Source organism: Leopardus geoffroyi, chromosome X, assembly GCF_018350155.1.
Source record: "Leopardus geoffroyi isolate Oge1 chromosome X, O.geoffroyi_Oge1_pat1.0, whole genome shotgun sequence".
NCBI lineage: Eukaryota > Metazoa > Chordata > Mammalia > Carnivora > Felidae > Leopardus > Leopardus geoffroyi.
The window spans coordinates 102,807,112-102,822,585 of NC_059343.1; the positions used below are offsets into that span (position 1 = coordinate 102,807,112).

General features: G+C 45.3%; 1 protein-coding gene across 3 annotated transcripts in view; it reads left to right on the forward strand.

Moving 5' to 3' along the window:
- Positions 1-15,474, forward strand: part of LOC123594578 (testis-expressed protein 13D-like) — a 96,536-nt gene that overhangs the window by 79,601 nt on the left and 1,461 nt on the right. Inside the window, exon 1 of one of the 3 annotated variants that reach the window (XM_045471391.1) lies at positions 11,809-15,215. The exons of the other annotated variants lie outside the window; for them this stretch is intronic. Coding sequence (XP_045327347.1) covers positions 12,674-15,205 — 2,532 coding nt within the window. The 5' untranslated portion in view covers positions 11,809-12,673 and the 3' untranslated portion in view covers positions 15,206-15,215. Of the gene's footprint in view, positions 1-11,808; positions 15,216-15,474 lie in introns of those variants that run through there. 3 annotated transcript variants of the gene reach the window in all.

The window sequence follows — 15,474 nt, forward strand, 5'->3', positions numbered from 1 at the left end:
GTCATATGCTCTTTCTCAATCAGTATCCACCCACCAGAGATAACCAGTAATCTGACGTCTAGCACTGTATCAGTTTTATCTATTACAAACCACTCTAAAACATAGTGGCTTCAAATAGCAACCATTTTATTTGCTCATAATTCTGTGGGTCAGGAATTTAGGCTGAGCTCAGCTGGGCAATTCTGCTCATCTCACCTGTGATCACTCGTGTGATTACAGTCATTTGGCAGCTTGACTGGGGCTGGATGGTCCAGGATAGTTTCATACAGATGTCTGGGGGTTGGTGCTGGCTGTCAGCTGGGCCCCTCTCTCTCTCTGTCTGGGTATTTAATCCTCTAAGAGGTAAGACTGGGCTCCTTACGTGGACCTCTCAGGGCAGCAAGAAGGCCACAACAAATTGTCCAGAAGTTGCACAATGTCACCTCCACTGCATTCTTTGGTCCAAGCAAGTCACAAGGCCATCCTAGATTCCAGAAGTGGAGAAATAAACTCTGCCTACGGATGGCAGGAGCTGCGAAAAAACAAAAAAACAAAAAAACAAAAAAACAAACAAACAAACAAAAAAACAAAAAAACTTGTGGCCATTTTCCACCGCATTACCATCTGTTAATTTGGCCTGTTCTTGAACTTCATGTAAATATGAAAGTACTCTTATTTCTGGCTTCTTTTGTTCAACATTTTGTATGAGAAATTCAACCATGCTTTTGTGGGTGGCAGTAGATTGTTCTTTTTTATTGCTGCTGTTGATATTCTATTGTATGAACATACCACAACTTATTTATTCATTCTACCATTGGTGCATATTTGACTTGTTTCTAGTTTCCGGCTGTTATAAATAACACTGCTATTCTTGTGGATGTCTTTTATTTTTTTAATTTTTAAAAATATTTATTTATTTTGAGAGAGAGAGAGACGGAGGATGAGTGGGGGAGGGGCAGAGAGAGAGGGAGACGCAGAATCCGAAGCAGGCTCCAGGCTTTGAGCCATTGGCACAGAGCCAGACATGGGGCTCGAACCCATGAACCGTGAGATCATGACCTGAGCTGAAGTCGGATGCTTAACTAACTGAGCCACTGGGGCGTCCATCTTGTGCATGTCTTTTAAAGGACATATGTACTCAATTATCTTGGGTATGTATCTAGGAATAGAATTGCTGGGCCAGAGGGTAGGCTGGTATTAAGCTTTAGAAGATACTGCCAAATAGTTTCCAGAAGTGATTGCACTGATTTACACACCCATAAGCATTGAAGATTCATAACATGGTAAGGAATTACCAGGTCAAAAATGAAGGGAAAATGGTAAAGAGCATGAAGCTCACTATTATTAACAGACAATATAGAATTTAAGGTAAAATCATTATTAGAGATGAAAAAGAAATCTTCATACAAATAAAATTTTTTTTTTTTTTTTTTTTTTTTTTTTTTACAAATCAGTGTTTCAATTCACCAAGAGATATAACAATTAAAAATGTTTAGGGGCGCCTGGGTGGCTCAGTCGGTTGGGCGGCCGACTTCGGCTCAGGTCATGATCTCACCGTACGTGAGTTCGAGCCCCGTGTCGGGCTCTGTGCTGACAGCTTAGAGCCTGGAGCCTGCTTCAGATTCTGTGTCTCCCTCTCTCTCTGACCCTCCCCCGTTCATGCTCTGTCTCTCTCTGTCTCAAAAATAAATAAAAAATAAAACATTTAAAAAAATAAAAAAAATTAAAAATGTTTATGTTCCTAATAACATAGCCTCAAAATTTAAAAATTTTTAAATGTTTATTTACTTTTGAAAGAGAGAGAGAGAGAGAGAGAAAGACAGAGCATGAGTGGGGGAGGGGAAGAGGGCGAGAAATCCAGACCCAGGATCCGAAGCAGGCTTCAGGCTCTGGGCTGTCAGCACGGAGCCCGATGTGGGGCTTGAACTCACGAACTATGCGATCATGACTTGAGCTGAAGTCAGACTCTCAGCCAGCTGAGCCTCCAGGCACCCCAAGCCTCAAAATTTAAAAGCAAACACTAAGAGTACTACAAGGAGAATCAAACCCACAATCATAGTGGTAGATTTCAACCTATTTCTCTCAATAATTGACAAAACAGGCAGAACAAAACCTCTTTCTTTCTTTATCTCTCTGTGCATGTATATATATATTTATAAATATGATTTGGACAGAGCAACGAATAAATGTGTCTTTAGTAAAATTTTAATTGTGGAATAAGTTTAAATATATTAAAAAGTTGCCAAGATAGGACAGAGAGTTCTCATATCCTCTTCATCAAGGTACCCCTAATATGAACATCTTTTTTTTTTTTTGAGAGAGAGGGCACAAGTGAATGAGAGGCGGAGAGAGAGAGTGCAAATCCCACGTGGGGCAGAGAGAGAGAGAGAGAAGCAGGGTTCACCTAAAGTGGGGCTCAAGCTCACCCATAGCGGAACTCGACCTCATTAACCATAAGATCATGATCTGAGCCGAAGTCAGACGCTTAACCGACTGAGCCACCCAGGTGCCCAATATGAACATTTTAACTAACCACAGTACATTTGTAAAGACTAAGAAATTAACGTTGGTACATTACTGTTAATGTGCAGAATTTATTAAGATTTCACTAAGCTTTTCACTAGTGTCCTTTTTCATTTGCAGTATCCAGTCTAGAATAACACATTACATTTAGTTGTCATATCTCCTTAGTCTCCTCCAATATGTCACAATTTGTCAGTCTTTGTATTTCATGACCTTGCTAATTTTGAACAATCAGGTATTTTGTAGAATGTCCCTCAATCTGAGTTTGTTTGATGTGATGTTTTCTCATGATTGAAAACTTGATTTCTCTGGGGTTATGAGTTTTTGGAAAGAATAGCATCGAAGTGAAGTACACATCTCATTGCATCATATCAGAGGGTGTGTGATTTCACTATGACTTATCTCTGGTGATGTTAATTCTGATTACTTTGTTAAATTACTCTCTTCTGGGTCTTTTCACTGTGAAGTTACTATTTTCCCCTTTCCACACTCTATTCTTTGGAATTGAGCCATTAAGTCAAAGCCCACATTCAAGCAGTGGGGAATTATGCTCTCCCTCCTTTAGGGTAGAGTATCTACATAATGTGTTTCAAAATCTTTTACGTGGGAGATTTGTCCCTTCTCCCCCATTTATATATTTATTCAATAATTTATTTATATCAGTATGGACTCATGCAAAGTGGAAAATGCAAGTTTGAAAAGAGGTGATACTATTTACTGCAGAGATAATACTATATTGTTTGTGAATAAATACATATTTATAAATGCATCCACAAGAACATATACACGAATCTCGGGTTACTTCTGGAAACAGAAGGAGGAAGCAAAACAGGGAGAAAATGTGATAGAGGAGAGCTTTAAAAATTTCTTAAATGTCTTCAAAGGATCTAAAGCAGGTATGCAAGGTGTTCACAAAAGTTTTAAATTGACCACTTCCTAGTTGTGTGAGCTTGGGCAAATTACTTAAATTTAGGAGCCCCAGTATCTTCATTTGTAAAAGGGGATAATAATTATAACTATAATTCATGGAGTTGTTTTGAGGATTAAATGAGGTAATACAGGGGCATCTGGGTGGCTCAGTCAGTTAGTCTGACTTTGGCTCAGGTCATGATCTCACGACTTGTGAGTTTGAGCCCCAAATCAGTCTCTGTGCTAACAGCTCAGAGCCTGGAGCCTGCTTCAGATTCTGTGTCTCCCTCTCTCTCTGCCCCACCCCCACTCACGCTGTGTGTGTGTGTGTGTGTGTGTGTGTGTGTGTCTGTCTCAAAAATGAATGAACGTTAAATTTTTAAAAATTTAAATGAGGTAATACATATAATTTGTTTTTGCATAGTCACCATGTGAACATTCCTTAAAACACGACGATTATTCTGACTGACCAGCAAGAAAGTATCAAAAGCATTGTTCAGCTGTGGGTGAGTAGGCACAAATGGAAACAGGTGCATTCCAGAGATAGGACATAGGGCACTTCAAAGCAGTAGCACCCCGTAGGGGCCCAGGGCAGGCTGCCCCAAAATGTGCCACATGACATATTGACTATTTTGAATTAAGGCTACTTTTTAAATAACTTTTCGAATGTCTATTTTTGAGAGACAGAGCATGAGTAGGGGAGGGGCAGAGAGAGGGAGACACAGAATCTGAAACAGGCTCCGAATTCTGAACTGTCAGCACAGAGCCTGACACGGGGGCTTGAACTCACAAACCGTGAGATCGTGACATGAGCTGAAGTTGGACGCTTAACCGACTGAGCCACCCAGGCGCCCCTGAATTAAGGCTACTTAAAAAATAGCCTACACAAGAACGACACTCAGAACCTCCTCTTTCTCCTTGAAAGCGGGACATAAATCTCTCAGGTGACAGGTCCCCTCCCAACACCAGGAAGTAGAGGCTTTTTTTTTTTTAATGTAATTTATTGTCAAGTTAGCTAACGTACAGTGTATACAGTGTCCTCTTGGCTTTGGGAATAGATTGCCATGATTCATCGCTTACATGTAACACCCAGTGCGCATCCCAAGTGCCCTCTGCAATGCCCATCACCCATTTTCCCCTCCCCCCCGCTGCACCCTCCATTAACCCTCAGTTTGTTCTCTGTATTTAAGAGTCTCTTTAAGGTTTATCACCAGAGGGAGGGAATCTAGAGCGAGAAGTCTATATAAACAAACCTTGTTACTTTTTACTAATTTGCTACTTTAGCCCACATTCCATTTAAAATTCATTACTCATTCAAGCTCCTGAACACACGTCTTCTCTGTCCTGTCAATTCGTCACAGATTTAATGTCTCTTTGTCTAAAATGGATAAAACCTTCCTGCCTTGGTCATTTCTTTGGGTCTCAATGCTTTGGGTGTCAATTTCATTGTTGGGTCTCCATGCACATGTAATGAAACTTTGCTTTTTTTTCTCCTGTTGATCTGTCTCATGTCAGTTTAATTCTTAGTCTAGCTAGAAGAAGCATAGAGGAACATTCCTCCCCTTCACATCTCTGATGAGGGCACAGTCTGAGCACGCCCTTGGGCAGAGAGAACAGGGGAGCAATGTCTGCTCTGTTGGGTACAGGGTCTGTTTCCCCTGCAGGGTTTGTATGACTCTGTGCTTACGAGGGTGGTTTGCAATGAGCGGCCTCACCTAGCGCAAGGCACTGTACGATCTAGCTTCTTCTAAACTCTGGTCCCAAATTTTCAGAGAATGGGGTGACACCTCCGGAGGGCGGTCAGTTGTCTTCTTCGCCACTGCCTTGTGAGAACAGGACAACAGTGGGGTGTGGAACCCAGGCGTTGGCAGGCTTTGTGAAGAAATCACCCTTCTCTCTTCTCAGCCTTGAGGCAAGTCTGGAAGGATAACTGATTTCTCTATCAGTGGCTTTACAGGACTGTCCTTTTCAAGTTAGGAAGACTTGCATAAAGTCCTACTCGCTTTCCCTGTTCCTTTCTAATAGCAAAATGTAGTCAACTGAGCAAGGCTAAAAAAGATTATGGAAAAATCACAGGGATGCCTTAAGTGACATTTCAAAAAGAGGCTGTGGGATGGTGTGGGCTTGGGCTCATCCATACCACCCTCGCTGGTGAAAAACAGAAGTTGACCTTACCTCTTCCTGTTTATTCAATCATCAGCTATCACCTGTTGACCTTTAGGTATCCAGTGCCCTTGAAAGTCTCCTCCTTGCCATCAGATCAAAACCAGAACAGTAGTCATTTTACACTGTGGCCTACGTGCACTTATATTAATGATATACATGTATTTTGGAGGTGGTGGTATCGGTAAGCTATTTCTAAGAACTGCTGGGGCAAAAGGACCTATCAATTTCCTCCCAGTGTAGCCCAGTGATTTTTCTCAAAGGCAGTGTCCCCATTCTTTCTGTACCAGTCAGTCTATGCCTGACCTGAGAGAGACAGCTGCTCACAGATCTGCCACCCTGTTGGTTCTTCCCCTTCTGCTTCAGCTCCTACCTTCTGCCCCACTTTCAGACTCTCAGGTCCTAGGGGATTAAGAGTCCATAGTCTTCATTTCACACCAAGACACTTGGCTGGTGACTCACCTGTCCTCGCCCTCCCTTCCAAGTGTGGTGATCCAAGCATGACTTGCCAGCCAGTTAGTCCCCTGGAGCTCAATGTCCCAGAGTCCCCATCACTTCCTTGAGTTTTCCAGGGCACCCTGGAGTGCGAGCAGATGTAAGAGCTCGTGTGTATGCGTGTGTTTGTAATGGAAGTGGGGGTGGAAGGCCTTAAAGTTGCGAATGACGCCAGTGAAAACGTTCAGCGGTGATGTTACTTACAGATACTTGAGAACGAACAAGAAGAAAGGAAATACAAAAATCCAGTCTGTCTGCCTTTATGAGATCTGCTTACTCTTCATGGCTGATTTTACCACACATACGGTAATAACTACGAAATGTTGTCAATATGGGTTAGATAAAATTGTACGTTAGAATTACTTGCAATGTGACACTGTGTTCAGCTGTGCTCACACTGTGTTGATTGTCTACTATGGTTTCCTACCCCTGTATTCTGCTCATGTGGGAAAAAAAAAATTCAGGAAATGTCTCTAGTATTTCTGAGGTTAACTGCCCAGGTGCCTCCTCTTTTCCCTTTTGGCATCTGCTGGGCAGCTATATTGCAGAGGTCACTGTGGGTACAAAGTGGCAGAAAAGAAAGCAAATGTAATAAAAGGTGTAAATTTTCCTAAAGCAGTATAAAACCGTTCCTCAGTACTCAGCACATATAGCTTATATTTACTGTATATGCTTTTTCTCTATTCTATTTACCACCTTTGATTCTTAGGAGATTAAATCTGCACAAGCGTAGATACATACTAATATGATGAATTTTAAATGTTATTTTCCTTCCTTTATCATCAATGATTATCATTTAGAGTTGTTATGAAGCCTTTGTGACAGAGGTTATACTAAAATTGAAAGTATATGAACTTACTGAAAATCATGTAAAAATTATCTATGTTTTTAATGTGGTTTCTCAGATTGATTAATTTATGCAATTGAATTGTTCTACTCTCTTGTAAACATATATTCACACTTTGCAAACTTGCACACCTGCAAAGTAAAGTGTGGTGGCATTTGCGATATTATCATTGTTTCATCAAGGATGATAGTCAGGTTACTTTTTTTTTTATTTTAGAGAGAGTGAGAGAGTGCTTGTGCGAGCAGGGGAGAGGCAGAGGGAGAAAGAGAGAGAGAAAGGATCTTAAGCAGGCTCCATGCTCAGTGTCGAGCCTGATGTGGGGCTCGATCCCACGATCCTGGGACTACAACTTGAGCCAAAACCGAGACTTGGATGCTCAACCAACTGAGCCACCCAGGTGCCCTTCACGTTAATTTTCACATCTCACTTTATAAGCTATTATATATCATCTTCCCATTTTAATACAGTGGAAATTGATTCCACAAAGGTCTTGAAGATCCAAAGTATCTTAAATTTAATAATAATAATTTCAAAACAACTTGGCATTTATGAAGTGTTGTTGCGTTAATTTAAAAATAGTTCCAAGTTGTTATAAAGTTTAACATTGTATGAAAGCACTTCCTCAAAACATAGCTGTTTTGGAGATGGTGAATTTTTTTCCCTTAGGGATATGTGTGTCTCTTAAAAAAATTACTTTTCTTTGGATTGAAACCGTGGCAAGGATCTCGCCTTATAGGTTTCAGTCTGCATTTGAATCAGGATTGTACGAATCATGGACTAGTTTCTGTTTCTCCCGCTTTCTTTCCTTCTCCCCTATCTTTCAGGATTCCGTTGTCCCCTCCCTTTGGCATTTATAAGCACTAGTATGTACCTGGAACCATGTTAAGTGCTAGGAGTTCAGAAATGAAAGCATACAGTCTTTGTTCTCAAGGAACTGTCTAGTTGATGAGAAAGAAGAATAAAAAAACTAATTACAGAATTGGTTCTGGAGTGGTCAGCTAAGTCTTCCTGGAGGAGGTAATGGTTGCATGATGATGAATGAGAGATGACAAGGAGATGAAACTAATCTTATTTGGAATATTCATGTTTTTTTGGCTATGATAGCATTCTTTATTAAAAAAAAAAAATGGGAGAGTAGAAAATTCCAAGGCTCCATCCCTCCATCAACGAGCTGGCAAAAACGGTCAGCATCAACTTTTATAGAACTCTGGAGTCTAGTTGAAAATTTCCAACAACCGGGGCAAAACCTAATGACAGAAGCAGGTGCTTTGCAGCAAGAGAGTTTGCTGTTTTCAATGATCTACTTCCCCTTCTCCGCATACCAGCCCGGAGGTGGCCATGAAGACAGCAGCCTGTACTTCTGGTGCAGGTTGCCAAGTGCCTGAGGGAGCAATACAGACCTTATTCCCACCGAACTGTGATTGTGGATTTCCATCTGTCTGGTGACTCCCTGAAGAACTGGTGCACGAGGGGATTGCCTTTGTTTGCCCGACACAGAGTGTTTCCAGGTCTGGGGCAGCTTCCCAGATGGCATTTGGCAAAAAGCACTTAAAGGCAAAAGAATTGGCCATAGCAGCCCGGGGAAAGGGGTCGCAGTCAGGACAAGCAAGAGACAGATCAAAAAGGCTGGGAAGAGAGTGGGAAAGGGGGCATGCGGGGAAATGGGGGCTTTTTTTGAGAGAGAGAGAGAGGGAGAAAGAGAGAGCGAAAGAGCAAGCATGAGTGGGGGAGGAGCAGAGGGAGGGAGAGAGAGAGGCCTAAGCAGGCTCCGCCCTCAGCGCAGAGCCCCATCTCACATCCTCGAGGTCATGACCTGAGCCGAAATCAAGAGGCAGACCCTTTACCGACTGAGCCACCCATGTGACCAATACTGGATGCCTACTCAGAAAGGGCCTAATCCTCAGAGAAGATCCCAAACTTTCACCTCCAGCTGACCTTCAGGCTCTGTACAAGTGGGAAGTAAGGGTGAAGGCAGTGTTGTAAAGGGCCTGGCTAAGCATCGAAGGAGTGTTGCAACACAGAGGCAATCTTCAAAGAGTGGGGGAGCTTTTAAACTTCTGTAAAAAGATATTTTGGGGCTTCAGGTGTTTATAGATACTCTGTCAATACTTTAGCTTACCGCTGAGCTAAAGGAACACAGAGACCTCAGTGGCCATGTAACAGAAAAAGAAACTTCTAGAAAAGTAACTAAAACAACTTCAAACAAGTAGCCACAACAAACAAAACAAAGAAAACTGGAGTTAATTTTTGTATATGGGCTGAGGTAATAGTCTACCTTCATTCTTTCACATGTGGACATCCAGTTATATCAGAGCAACTTGTTGGAGACTTACTGCCTCCTCATTGAATGGTTTTGGCACCTTGTCAAAAATCAGTTGACCCTAGATGCATGGGTTTATTTCTGAACTCTCAATTCTATCACAGTATGCCAGTACCACTCTGTTTTGATCCTCTAACCTTGTGTAGTAAGTTTTGAAATCAGGAGAAAAGGAATTCTCCAACTTTATGTATTTATGTATTTATTTAAAGTTTATTTATTTATTTTGACAGAGAGAGAGAGAGAGCTCAAGCCAGGGAGGGGCAGAGAGAAAGGGAGATAGAGAATCTTAAGTAGGTTCCATGCTGACAGCACAGAGCCTGACGCAGGGCTCGATCCCATGAACCGTGAGACCATGACATGAGCCGAGAACAAGAGTCAGACACTTAACCAGCTGAGTCACCCAGGTGCCCCTAATTTTCTTTTCAAAGATTATTTTGGCTGTTAGGGCCTCTTGCCCATGTTATTTTGGGGTCAGCTTTGACATTTCTGCAAAAGAAAAAGGCAGGGGTTTTAATGGGGATTTCATTGAATCTGTAGATCAGCTTGGAGAGTGTTGCTATCTTAATAGTATGATATGTTCCAATTTGTGAGCACAAGACATCTTTCTATGTATTTAGGTTTTCTTCAACTAATTAAAACTTTTTTAACGTTTATTTATTTTTGAGAGCTAGAGACAAAGAGTGAGTGGGGGAGGGGCAGAAAAAAAGGGAGACACAGAATCCGAAGCAGGCTCCAGGCTCTGAGCTGTCAGCACAGAGCCCGATGCGGGGCTTGAACCCACCACACGTGAGATCATGACGTGAGCTGAAGTCAGATGCTTAACCGACTGAGCCACCCAGGCACCCCTTTTTAACTACTTTCAATAATGTTTTGTAGTTTTCAGGGTATATGTCTTGTACCTCTTTGGTTAAATGTATTCCTAAGTATTTTAGTGTTTTGATGCTATTGAAAATGGACTTATTTTCTTAATTTTTCTGGAGATGGAATTGCTAGTATACAGAAATACCGCTAATTTTTATGTGTTGATCCTGTATGCTACTACTTTGATGAATTTATTAGTTTTGGTAACTTTCTGGTGGATTATTGGGGAATTTTCATATAGAAGATCATGCCCTCTATAAAGAGAGAGAGTTTTACTCATTCCTTTCTAATTTGGATGTGTTTTAGTTCTTTTTCTTGACTAATTGCTCTGGCTAGAAGTTCCAGGACAATGTTGAACAGCAGTGGTGAAAGTGGCATTCTTGTCTGCTCCTGATCTTAGTGGGGAAGTTTGAGTCTTTCACCCTTAAGTGTAACGTTAGCTATTGATTTTCCATAAATGCCCTTTTTCAGGTTGAGGAACTTCCTATCTATTTTGCTTTTTGAGACATTTTTCTCGTGAAAATCTGTTGCATTTTTTTTAATGCTTTTTTGTGTATCTATTAGTTGATCACATGGGGTTTTTCCTTCATTCTAGTAATGTAGTGTATTACATTGATTGATTTGCACTTATTGAGCCACCTTTGTTTTCCAGAGATAAATCTCATTTGGGGGATTGACCATTTTGAAACATAGGCTATATCCTTCTTTATGTTTTAACAGTTTTTGTCTTAAAGTCTTTGTCTGATGTTTGGAGAGCCACTCTAGCTCTCAGTTGGTTACTGTTTGCATGGAATAGCCTTTTCCATCTTTTTATTATCAAGCAAGTTTGTATCTTTGAGTCTAAAATGAATCTCTTGTATCCTGTTTAAAAAAATATTATCTCTTCTGTCAATGTCTGCCTGTTAATTACACACTATTTGCATTTATTATAATTACTGATAAGGAAGGAGTTCTGGCATTTTGCCATTTGCTTTCTTTCTTTCTTTCTTTTGAAAGAAAGCGTGACCAGGGGAGGGGTAGAGAGAGAGGGAAAGAGAGAATCTTAAGCAGGCTCAGCACTGTCAGCCCGGAGCCCAATGAAGGGCTCGAACTCATAAACCTCCAGATCGTGACCTGAGCCACAATCAAGTCGGACACTGAACCAACTGAGCCACCCAGGTGCCCTTTGCCATTTTTTTCTAATATGTCTTATAGCTCCCTCTACCCCGATTCCTGCACTACTGCCTGCTTTTATGTTTCATTGATTCCTTTTTTTGTAAGAATTTTTATTTCCTTCTCATTTCCTTTTCTGCATACTGTTTATTTTCTTGGTGTTTGCTCTGGGATTGCAATTAAGATGTTAATTTATACCAGTATATTTTAGATTAAATACGAACTTAATTTCAAGTAGTATACAAAATCTTTCATTCTAGCTTATACTGTTATTGCCACAAATCACATCTTTGCAGATTTGTATTGTTTTATGCAGTCATCTCTTTCTGAACTTTTGTTTTGAGAGAGCGTGCCCACGCACACAGGCGCCCGAGTTGGGGAGGGGAAGAGGACGAGGGAGAGAGAGAATCCCAAGCAGGTTCCGTGCTGTCGGCGCAGAGCCCAACCCCGGGCTCGGGGCTGGATCTCATGACTGTGTATCATCATCTGAGCTGAAATCAAGAGTTCCGCGCTTAGCGGACTGAGCCGCCCAGACACCCTATGCGGTCATCTTTAAAATCCTGTATTTTAAAAAAGAGTTTCAAAATGCATGAATACTATTTTTGTACTTAGTTACTTTTAGCACGTGCTTTATTTCTTTGTGTGGGTTCCAGTTATCACTCGGTGCAGCTTAAGGCACTTCTTCAGCATTTCTTGTAGGGAAGACCCAGATTATGAGGGGAACATTTATTCTAAAAGTGGAAGAGAGACACTCTGCGAGAACCGTCCGAGAACCGTCCATCAGGTGAACACGAGAGTGAATTTATAGGGCAAGTTCAGAGCATTCATGGTTCAATCGCTGGATTTTCTTGAGGACGGGGACTCTAAGTTCATCGTTCAGAATGACGAGGGAAGGGTACAGTGTGACTGACTGTCGAAGGTTTGAAGGGGTACCGAAGAGTTATGGGCCAGAGAACCGAGGTAAGAATAGAACGGCTCCCATCGAGGCAACCCTGCCACCCGACTAGGAATTCATTCCACGATGCTGGGTATCGTCCCGAGGTTCTCAGAAACAAATTCTAACCCAGGCTCACGGCAGCGCCCCGTGCAGCCATCCAGCCTATTCGCCCTCTACGGGGCGCTCTTCAGAGGGAGGCGGATCCCAGCAGGCCTTGCAAGGTGACTCAGGGGTCATCTTTGTGACGTGTAACACCCTCGCCGGTTGGGGCTGGCGCGGTGAGGGCGTCCGTTTTACTCTCTGTGAGGAAAGTGAGGCGGTGAGGGAGGAGAGGCTGAGAAGGAGGCCGGGACTGGAAAAGGACTGCGGTAGAACCGACCGGGGACGTGAGGGGTGGGCCTTTACGGGCGGCGGCAGGGGCAGCATTGCCTGCGAGACGGTTAGTTATCTAGGCTCGCGGCCGTCAGTTAACTAGGCCGCAGCAGTCATGGCGGTCGACTTTGGGGACCACGCCAGCGGGTTCCGCCACACCGAGGTGATCAGGTTCATCAACGACGAAGTCCTCGCGAACGGCGGTGGGCCGGATTTCTACGCGGCCTTGAGCTCGCGGCCCTGGGACGAAGTAGAGGAGCGGCTTCGGACGGTCCTGGCCGACCCGCAGGTGCCGCGCGCCACGAAGAGGGCCTGTGCGTGGAGCGCGCTCGCCTTGAGCGTGCGCGTGGGAGCCAGGCAGCGGGAGCAGCAGGAGCGCCAGGTCCGGCAGCTGCAGAACCAAGTAGACGAGCGCGAGACGGCTACCTGGGCCCAGGCCTCCGAGGTGCAGCGGCTGCGCGGGGAGCGCGAGTCGGCGGTCGCACAGCTGAGCTCCACACAGGCCGCCCTGCGGCAGACTCTGGTCGAGTGTGACGTGCTTCGTGGGCAGCTGCTCCAGGTGGAGAGGGCCTCCCGGGTCGTGCCGCTGGCCCTCGAGAGAGTGCCTGGGCCTCCGGCCGAGCCACTTGGGGCCATAGCATGGCCCCGGAATGCAGATGTGCTGGCCAGGGGGCTGCACAGCAGGCTGTATTTTGAGGCCCGGGTGCCGGCCCCGGTGGCTGTCCTTTACGTGCCGGGACCCCCGAGTCCCTGGGCTCAGGCCGTACAGCCCGCTCTGCCAGTGCCCGTGCGGTACTTGCTTCCGTTCCGTGCCCCGTTCCCCGTGGGATTCCCCGTCTCGCCACCTCTGCCGCCAGTAGTAGTCATGGGTGCAGAAGCTGCAGTAGTTCCACATCAGATGCCTCCTCTGGGGATCGCGCCACCTGGTCCACGTGCTGCAGTGGGCTACCAAGAGGGGATGGTCCCACGGTGGGACCAGAGGAGCTGCAGCCAGGCGGAAGGTCCTGCGATCCTCCAGAGTGCAGTCCCCCTGCGGGACATCAGAAGCCTTAGCCAAGAAGGTCCGCAGAGGCCTCAGGGGATGGTTCCTGTCAGAGATAGCTGGAGCCAGAGCCAGAGCCAGGAAGAAGATCCAGAGAACACCCAAGAAGTGGTCCCCCTTGGGGATAGCTGGAGCCACAGCCAGCAAGAAGATCCAGAGAGAGCCCAGGGGACGGTTCCTATCGGGGAGAGCAGGAGCCACAACCAGGAGGAAGGTCCAGAGAGGGCCCAGGGGGTGGTTCCTGCTGGGGACAGCCGGAGCCAGAGCCAGGAAGAAGGTCCAGAGTGGGCCAAAGGAATGGCCACCCTTGGGGATGGCTGGAGCCAGAGCCAGGAAGACCGTGCAAAGAGGGCCTGGGAGATGGTTCCCGTCGGGGAGAGCTGGAGCCACAGCCAGCAAGAAGATCAAGAGGTGCCCCGGGGGGTGGTCCCCCTTGGGGAGAGCTGGACCCAGAGTCAGCAAGAAGGTCCAGAGAACCCCCAAGGAATGGTCACCCTTTGGGGTAGCTGGAGCCAGAGCCGGGAAGAAGGTCCAGGGTGGGCCCAAGGAATGGTTCCTGTTGGGGATAGCTGGAGCCACAGCCAAGAAGAAGATGGAGAGATGCCCCAGGGGATGGGACTTCTTAGGGATAGTTGGAGCCTCAGCCAGGAGGATGTTCTAGAGAGGCCTCAGGGGATGGTCTCCTTTGGGGATAGCTGGAGCCAGAACCAGAAAGAGGGTTCGGAGAGGCCTCGGGGAGTGGTATTCCTTAAAGATAATCAGGGCCAGAGCCAGGAAGAAGGTCCAGAGAATCCTCAGGAGATGGTTCCCTTTGGGGATAGTTGGAGTCTCAGCCAGGAAGAAGGGCCAGCAAAGGCCCAGGGGATGGTCCCCTTTGGGGGTATCTGGGGCCTCAGCCAGGAAGAAGGTTCAGGGCGATCCCAGGAGATGGTTACCTTTGGTGCCAGCAGGATGAATAGCTGGGAAGAAGATCCAGAGAGGCCCCAGGAGATGGGGGCCAGTGGGAGACACAACCAGGAAGAAGATCCAAAGAGGCCTCAAGTGATGGTGCCCCTGGGGGCCAGTAGGGACCACAGCCAGGAAGAAGGTCCAAAAAGACCCCAAGGGATGGCCCCCCTTGTTGCCAGCAGAAGCAGTAGCCACGAAGAAGATCCAGAGAGGCCTCAGGAGATGCTCTCCTTGGGGGCCAGCGGGAACTACAGCCAAGAAGAAGGTCCAAGAAGACCCCAGGGGACGGGGGACAGAAGACGCCATAGCCAGGAAGAAAGTCCAAAGAGGTACCCCCCGGGGTTTAGGAGGAGCCACAGCCTGGAAGAAGGTCTACAGAGGCCCCAGGCGACCCCCCAGGGGGACAGCTGGAGCTGTGGTGTGAGGGAAAGCCCAATGAAACAGCAGCCTCAGGGGCAGAAGGCCAAGCAACCAAAAGGGAAAAAAGCTCTGGGTTTCCTGCAGCAGGAGAAATCTGCCTCAGGCTGCGGCCCAGAGAGTTGGGAGTGCCCATGGTGTAAAGCCATGAATTTTTCATGGCGCAAGGCCTGCTATAAATGCAAGGAAGTCTGTGTGGAAGTTGAGAGTGGAGGCCTGGACCCAGGACCAACTCACTGATTTGCGAAAGGTAAGTAAGAATGAAAACGAAAGAAAAGACCAATTTCATAAGCCCAAAGAAAAACCAATTTCATAAGACCCTCTTCTGACCAAAAAGTAACTTATTTACCTCACAGAAAATTTGCAAACCAAAATTAGTGTAGAGAGAATTAAAACAATCCATTATTCTATACCCAAGGTAACAACCTTTTATCATTGTGGGTACTACATACACACATAAATGCAAATGTATTTATATACTTTTTAAAATTTACTTGAACAAAGACTGC